The sequence below is a fragment of the Mobula hypostoma genome, chromosome 26, assembly GCF_963921235.1.
Source record: "Mobula hypostoma chromosome 26, sMobHyp1.1, whole genome shotgun sequence".
Classification (NCBI taxonomy): Eukaryota; Metazoa; Chordata; class Chondrichthyes; order Myliobatiformes; family Myliobatidae; genus Mobula; species Mobula hypostoma.
Genome location: NC_086122.1, coordinates 34,592,133 through 34,599,717, shown reverse-complemented (window position 1 = coordinate 34,599,717; position 7,585 = coordinate 34,592,133). Strand labels below are relative to the sequence as shown.

Genomic DNA, 7,585 nt, shown 5'->3' with positions numbered 1-7,585 from the left:
AGAGAGTATTTGTAATTTGATCTGAGGAAACTGTAAAGGCAAAGAACAAAACTAAATGAAGTAAACCCCACCCCCCACCAACCCCAGAAGAAACGTTAGCTGAGAGCATTAGAGTGAAGTGAAATTCAGGAAAGTTAAACTAAATGGTTTTTGCAGTTCATCAGTTTATCCTTTTCTGCTTTTATTAATAGAATAAATAGATAAAATGTGATAAGATGGTTCCCAATTTATTTAGCATACAGACTGTCCCCAGATTACATGCACCTACGTTATGGACACCTATTCATCGGAAGGAGCTCCCATAATATTACTAAATTCAAAAGTCCACTCCCCCTGGACTTTTGGAATTGTTCTTTTGCATCGATTTTATGTATTTTTGTTTATTCATTGCAGAACTGTAGATATGTAGTTACCATACCAAGCTATGGCCAACTAGAGGGGAGACCATACTGGATCTACCACTAGGCAATGAAGCTGGTCAGGTGTCAGATCTCTGGGTGGGTCAGTATTTCATGGACACCGACCACAAATCCTTGACCTTTACCGTAACCTTGGATAGAGATTGGAGCAGACAGTTTGGGAAAGGATTTAATCAGGGAAGGAGCAATTAGGGAGGAACTTCCTTCAAGAGGACCACAACCCTGTGGTGGTTTGAATGCTTGTGTGTCTCGATGACCCAGAGAACTACGTTGGCTGGAGTCAGGTCTTTATGCTTTGGCTCTTGGTAGGGTCACCCCTACCGAACAGGTCAAAGGGTAGAGGTCAGACTAAGAGTGGTCCACCGGACCTCCAGGTTCAGGGGTTCAGCTCAGGGCTAACAACCCTGACTGGTAAAACAAAATTGTTACGGGAACAGCAATGAAGAATCCTTCTACATCTGAGTGCGACGGTATTCCTGAGTCTCAACCCGGGATTTGAATGACTGACAGCCGTGAAAACCAAGCGGAAGCTACTGACATGATGAAGGAAGCCCTGAATATTTCCAGTGATGGGGGTCCTGCTGCCCTAAACGCCAGCGGCTAGGTAAGTAAGTAGGGAGGAGTTTAGGAGCTTAAGTATAGAGTAGTCTCAATAGGCCCGGTAACCCAATTCTGCGCCTGTATCTTTTGATCTTATTGTCTTATTCTGTGTGTTTTCTGGCTTACGGATAGAATCAACACACGGATGTGTGTAAATACAGAACCCAATGGTAACCTAGGTTACAACTTGTATTTCACTGCACCTCCATGGCAACATCATCATTACCCACACGATTGAAGTGATCAAAATTTATTTGTTAAAAAAAAATCAAGAGGTCTTAGTTCAGGTACATGTCAACATACAATACGATAGTTATCCTCTTGCTCTCCCTCCCTCCAAAACATAGGAATTCATTCAAGTGTTACAGAAAGGAGTTCCAAACCAGCTCTCAGATTTCTCGGGCATTCCTAAAACTTTCATTGAAACGTTGAGAGCTTCTGAACATCTTAATCTGTGGCAATAAATTTTTACTGAGGCAAATTTTCTGTTTCCTGCTTGTAAACTTATTTAACCATACATGTTGATGATAAGCAGCCCAGAAACAATTCCATAATAATTGTGCAGTATTGTATCAGGAGAGATTAATATTATCTATAAAGCCATGCACGGAAGGCAGAACTAACTCAGCGGTAAAGAACACACACGCACACAATGCTGGAGGAACTCAGCAGGTCTATCCTGATGAAATGTTGGCTGCTTATTCCTTTCCACTGCCTGACCTGTTGAGTTTCTCCAGCATTTTGTGTGTGCTGCTCTGGATTTCCAGCATCTGCAGAATCTCTTGTGTTTATGCTCAGCAGTTAAGAATGTATTTATCTTAGAAAAATAATCAAATTATGCTTTAACTATTTATTCAAACAGCGTGTGAAAAACGACATGCTAGTTAGAAGCATGTCACGGATCAGAATTACAGTAAATTCATTCGGAGATTTATTTTATTATTGGTATCCATTGCTATAGACAGTTCCCCAACAGCCCGCTGCTCGACTGGGTCCCAACAACGTTGGAGGGACAAAGCCACCCTCGCTGCTCCAACCAGCGGTGGGAACATTCACGGAAGTTGGCTGTGGCACGTAATCAGCACCGATGCCAGCAGCAGACTCGTGGCCAAGGCGGGCATCGTGCCAATGCCCTTAGTAGTTTGCTCTAAGGCTTTTGAAGTTGACTCAGTTGTAGGCGCAGTTTTCTTTGTTGACGTTACATTGCTGACCGTGGTCATAGTTTGTGCTGGTATATTTGAAGATGTTTGTGCTGTCATATTCGAAGAGGATTGTGTTGTTTTCCCATTTTGGCTGGTAGGAGGCATTTCTGTTGAACCATTGCCCGGAAGTCCTGCTATTGAATTCAGTGTTATATTGTCAGACGCTTTCACCGAAGAGCAATTCTGGAAATCAAATAATAGAAACGGTTTATAATAAACTCGAATATCCAAACCCGCGCTCACCTTCCAGAAAACAGCAGGGATTGGAAGTACATGGGGTAAAACTTTCTCCAGTGATATCTCTGCTTCAACTTAACCTAAAAACAGCCTGTGTGGGGCAAGTTGAAAAGGGTGTGAAGCAGGCATTCCATCTCACCTCAAATCTACCCAGGAAACAGTTCAAAGTTCAAAAGTTCAAAGTAAATTTTATTATCAAAGTACATATATGATACCACATACAACCTTGAGATTCATTTTCTCGTGGGCATTCACAGTAAATCTACAGAATTGATGTATAGAGTGCAAAAGACAACAAATTGTGCAAATGTGAATATAAATAGCAATAAGTAACGAGAACATCCCGCTTGGTGGCGCAACATCAGCGCCGGACTCCGGAGCGAAGGTTCCCGAGTTCGAATCCCAGTTGGGTTGAGCGTCGAGCAAGCAACTCGGCCTCGTAAAAACAAGAGTCGCTTGCTATGGAAACACCGTCATGACGGTGCCCCAATAACTCCACTGTCGAGTTGAGGGCTATTCTTCTTCTTCAAATAACGAAAACATGAGATAATGAGATAAGGAGTCCGTAAAGTGAGATCGGTGGGTGTGGGAACGTCGCAAAGGATGAGCAGCTGAGTGTAGTTATCCATCTTTGTTCAAGGGCCTGATGCTGGAGGGGTAGGTACTGTTCTTGTACCTGGTGCTGTGAGTCCTGAGGCTCTTGTACCAGACTAATCAAGATGACAATGTTGCTGCCAACTTTGCCATTCTCGAAACTGGATCACTAAGATTACTTTACTAACTCTTCTTTCAGTTAGTCCTGACGAAGGGTCTCGGCCTGAAACGTCGACTGTACCTCTTCCTAGAGATGCTGCCTGGCCTGCTGCGTTCACCAGCAACTTTGATGTGTGTTGCTTGAACTTCCAGCATCTGCAAAATTCCTCGTGTTTGCACAGAAGAAGATCTCAGACTTTTTTTTTGGGGAGTTGGGGTACTTTGTAAATTGTAAAGGGCACTGAGAGTTTGAACAGGAATATGGAAGAGTTATGCAAATAAACAGGAAATCGGAAAATGGAAGTTAACTTTGGGAAAATGTCTGGAGAATGGATGAAAAATATGAATCCAATTAAATAGAATGAGTCTGTGCTACAATGGGAAGTTGGGGTGCTGGTGTATGGAACAGGGAATGGACCACAGTCACAGCAAGTAACGAGGAGAGATAGTGGAGTGTTGACATGTATCGTAAGCAGGACGGTAGAAAATGAGGGACATTTTGTTGCAGGGTGGTTGGTTCCTGGGATGAAATGATTGCTGTCTGAAGAGAGAAAAAGGATGTGCTGACATTGGAGAGGGTTCAAAGGAAGTTCACAAAAACGATTCTGAGGTTGAAAGGCTTGTCATCTGAGGAGCATTTGATGGTTCTGGGTCTCTACTCACTGGAACTCAGAAAAATGAGGGAGGGGGTCTCAAACGTTGAAAGGCCTCACTAGAGTGGATGTGCAGAGGATGTTTCCTATGGTGGGGGAGTTTAGAGGGCACAGCCTCAGAATAGAGTGACGTCCTCTTAGGATAGAGATGAGGAGGAATTTCTTTAGCCAGAGAGTGATGAATCTGTGAAATTTGTCTCCACAGGCAGCTGTGGAGGCCAAGTCATTGGGTATATTTAAGGCAGAGTTAATAGATTCTTGATTAGTCAGGGCGTGAAAGGATATGGGGAGAAAGCAGGAGATTGGGGCTAAGAGGAAAAATGGACCAGCCATGATGAAATGGCAGAACAGACTCGTTGGGCTAAATGGCCTACTTCTGCTCCTATATCTTATGGTTTTGTGGTGTAAAAATTGAGCAGAGGGACCCAATCCTCAAGACATCAGAAGAATGACAGATAATCTTCTTAAAATAGAAGATCTTGTGGGAGATATACAGTGTGAGTGGATGCTGGGGGATATTTCTTCTTGTTGGGGTATTTGGAATGGGGGGCACTACATTTCATCTTAGCACAGACCCATTCTATTTAACTGACTTAATTTTTTTCATCCATTCTCCAGACGTTTCCTCATGTTTGCCAATTTCCTGTTGGTTTGCATGACTCTATTCCATATCCCTGTTCAAACTCCATGTGCCCTTTACAATTTACAATGTACCCCAACCTAAAAAAAACACAATCTGAGCTCTTTTGCGCAGTAACCTTTGTGATGCACATCATCCTGTTTCAGGAATGGCAAAATAAGGAGCCTCCCATTTAAGAAGTAGATGGCGAGAAATTTCTCTTTCCCAGAGTGTTCTCGCTCTTTGGAATTCTGGTGTGAAGGGAATGTCATTCAATCCTGTTCATCTCTAAGTAGATAAATAAATCCAAGGTAGAGAATGAAAGGCATTTAAATTACGTTAGAGTCAAAGGGTTTGGGCAAAACAAGAGGCTAGTTGTTAGGCTGACATGCAGAATTATTACTTCCTTGTAGTTTAATTTTCCTCAGACTGCTGTATTTTTATATCACCTAATTCAGTGAATTTTCCCATAATTATGGTACAGTTGCTTCTATATTTTTCTAGAAACTTCTTAGTTTTCGTTTTCAGTATCAGGTGTCACTTGACCAAGGCTATTTTTTAGGTTAATTTTTATCACTGGTATTTCTGGTTATCTCTAGTCTGAGTATGAAACAACCCCGACTACCTTTCTCTGTTTTCTTTTGTTCGTTCTTTGTTCATGTAACACGGAATAAAATAGCTGGCAATGAGTTTTATGCCTCATTCTTGACTTCCGAAGGATCTCTAGGTTACAAAGATCCAGTCCAACGTGGTGTTGAGACCAGGATCGGGTCAGGCAGGATCTTATTAAATGGAGGACCAGGCTGTAAGGGTTAAATAACACAAGCTTGCTTCTGTTTCTCAGTCTTTACGAGGAGTCATATGACAATTTTTTCTTCCATGAACCTTAAGCATTTGATCATAACCATCTTAAAGCGGTGGAGAGAAATACCACAATGCAGGGTTATCACAAAGCATGGTCCCAGAAGTGGAATCTTTAAAAAGACTCTTAAGACAGGAATATTTGAATATGTTTGCAGTTACCCAGGCTGTTAAATGACTCTAGGGCAGGTTTAGAACTTGATGATCTGAGATAAAAGGTGAATTGTCGATCAATAGAAACATAAAGAATCAAGCTCCATTTGCATAACTGGTGGAGAATGCAAGGACAATAACCCAGCCCTTATGTATTAACCAGATACAGAGCTTTTTATACAACACAGTGCTATTCAAATAGTAAATTCTGTCATTTGCTGCACTGAGGGTGTTAAATTATCAAGTAGAATAGTCTGAGGGATAGGAGGAAGGAAATATCATCTAGACCAGGGATTCCCAACCCAGGGTCCACGGACCCCTTGTATTGATCCATTAAAAAAATGTTGGGAACCCCTGATCTAGACCAACAGTTCTTGGGTTTAAGTCCCACTTTGTGTGGAATTAACTGCTCCAATGTAGGCCACTCCCTCACCTTCAACACTGCTGTGCTGGAGGAAGGAGAGAGGGAGAGAGAGAAAACAGCCTGGCACTTTGCCTCCAGCTTTGAATAGCACAGAGTCGGAATGGCATAACTGGCTATGAGTGAGGGGCCAGAGAGCATCCAACACCCAAGAAGCAAATTGGAGCAGAAGGTTTGCTCTCCGTAGAGAGGAAGAACAGAAATAACCTAACATTCGAGAAGACAAACTGGGTAATTTTTACCTACCATAATTGCCATCACCAGAATGGTGATGATCCCAAAGTGGCTGACTGAAAGCTTCATCTCTCTTGTTCCTTTATTTCACACTCAGCTGTTTGGTGACTTTGTCTCTGGTGCTTCCGTGCAGAATGCAGCGAGTCAGGATATGGTTATTTTATAGGGAGATGCATAGGTTAATGATTGATAGGGTTGAACAAGTCACTATGAATGTTGACTCCTGATTGGATACAAGCCTTGTACATTGAAGGACTGGTAATTCCAATCTGCAGTGTAAATACCGAACAGGCTGCAGTATTTTTTTGTCTTTGAGGCAGCAGCCCTGATGGAGGTCACCTGACTCTGTGCTAGTGAACCATGTGGAACAAGCTGGAAGGATTTGTTCTCCTCTGTACGGCTATTTTGAAAGTAACATGCTAACAGTGGAGGCTTTGATAGCTAACTCATTGTAGCGTTGAAGCAGGTTCGCAAGCTTGGTGAGCGAGACAGAAAACACCGACTGCGAATAAGTATATTTTTTTTAGATTATAAGGATACTCAGTCCTCGTTTATTGTCATTTAAAAATGTATGCATTAAAAAATGATACAACGTTCCTCCAGAATGATATCACAAGAAAACACAGGACAAACCAAGACTAAAACTGACAAAACCACATAATTATAATATATAGTTACAACAGTGCAAAACAATACCATAATTTGATAAAGAGCAGACCATGGGCACGGTATAAAAAAGTCTCAAAGTCCCGATAGACTCATCACCTCACACAGGCAGCAGAAGGGAGGAACTCTCCCTGCCATGAACCTCCAAGCACTTCCTACTCGCCGATGCAGCACCATTGGAAGCACCCGACCGATTAATCATTTATTTACAAACATAAAAAATTGAACAGATATTTAGGTTCCCCCCCAATACAAACTACAGATAGTTAGTTAAAAGTGTGCATGAAGCATACTTTCTTGATAGTTCCAGCAACAAAAGGGAGAGAGAGAGAGAGAAAATCTCTCCTGTGATTTTTCTCTCTAATCGAGGTGTTTGAAACTGAACTTGAGGTGTCGTGGCACACAGGACAACCAATAGGGAAAGAGTAGCTGCAGTTTTAAACTGACCAATCACAACAGAAGTGGCTTTCAACCAGCTAATATGCTATGCCCCCACACCCCCACCACAGGACACTCCTGTACCTAATAAAGTGGCCAGTCAGTGTATAGAGACATAGAAAACCTACAGCACAATACAGGCCCTTCGGCGCACAGTGCTGGGACAAACATGTACTTACTTTAGAAATTACCTAGGGTTACCCATAGCCCTCTATTTTTCTGAGTTCCATGTATCTATCCAGGAGTCTCTTTATCCGCCTCCACCAGTGCCACCAGCAGCCCATTCCATTCACTCACCACTCTCTGCATAAAAAACTTACCCCTGACAT

The 7,585-nt window shown here is 42.3% G+C and overlaps 1 protein-coding gene across 1 annotated transcript; it reads right to left on the bottom strand.

Moving 5' to 3' along the window:
* Window positions 1–1,268: 1,268 nt before the first annotated feature.
* Window positions 1,269–6,300, bottom strand: LOC134338157 (uncharacterized). Its single transcript, XM_063033751.1, has 2 exons — window positions 6,165–6,300; window positions 1,269–2,404 (listed from the first exon to the last, which is right to left on the bottom strand). Exons 1-2 carry the CDS (start codon window positions 6,219–6,221, stop codon window positions 2,072–2,074), a joined length of 390 nt encoding a protein of 129 aa, XP_062889821.1. The 5' UTR covers window positions 6,222–6,300; the 3' UTR covers window positions 1,269–2,071.
* Between the last annotated feature and the right edge of the window lie 1,285 nt (window positions 6,301–7,585).

What these genes read in the sequence shown, in the direction of transcription:
- LOC134338157 (XM_063033751.1), bottom strand. Translation starts at nt 6,221, where the DNA reads ATGAAGCTTTCAGTCAGCCACTTTGGGATCATCACCATTCTGGTGATG. An exon ending in TTCTGGTGATGGCAATTATG is followed by an intron (nt 2,405 to 6,164) that starts GTAGGTAAAAAT and finishes TTTGATTTCCAG; the next exon opens with AATTGCTCTTCGGTGAAAGC.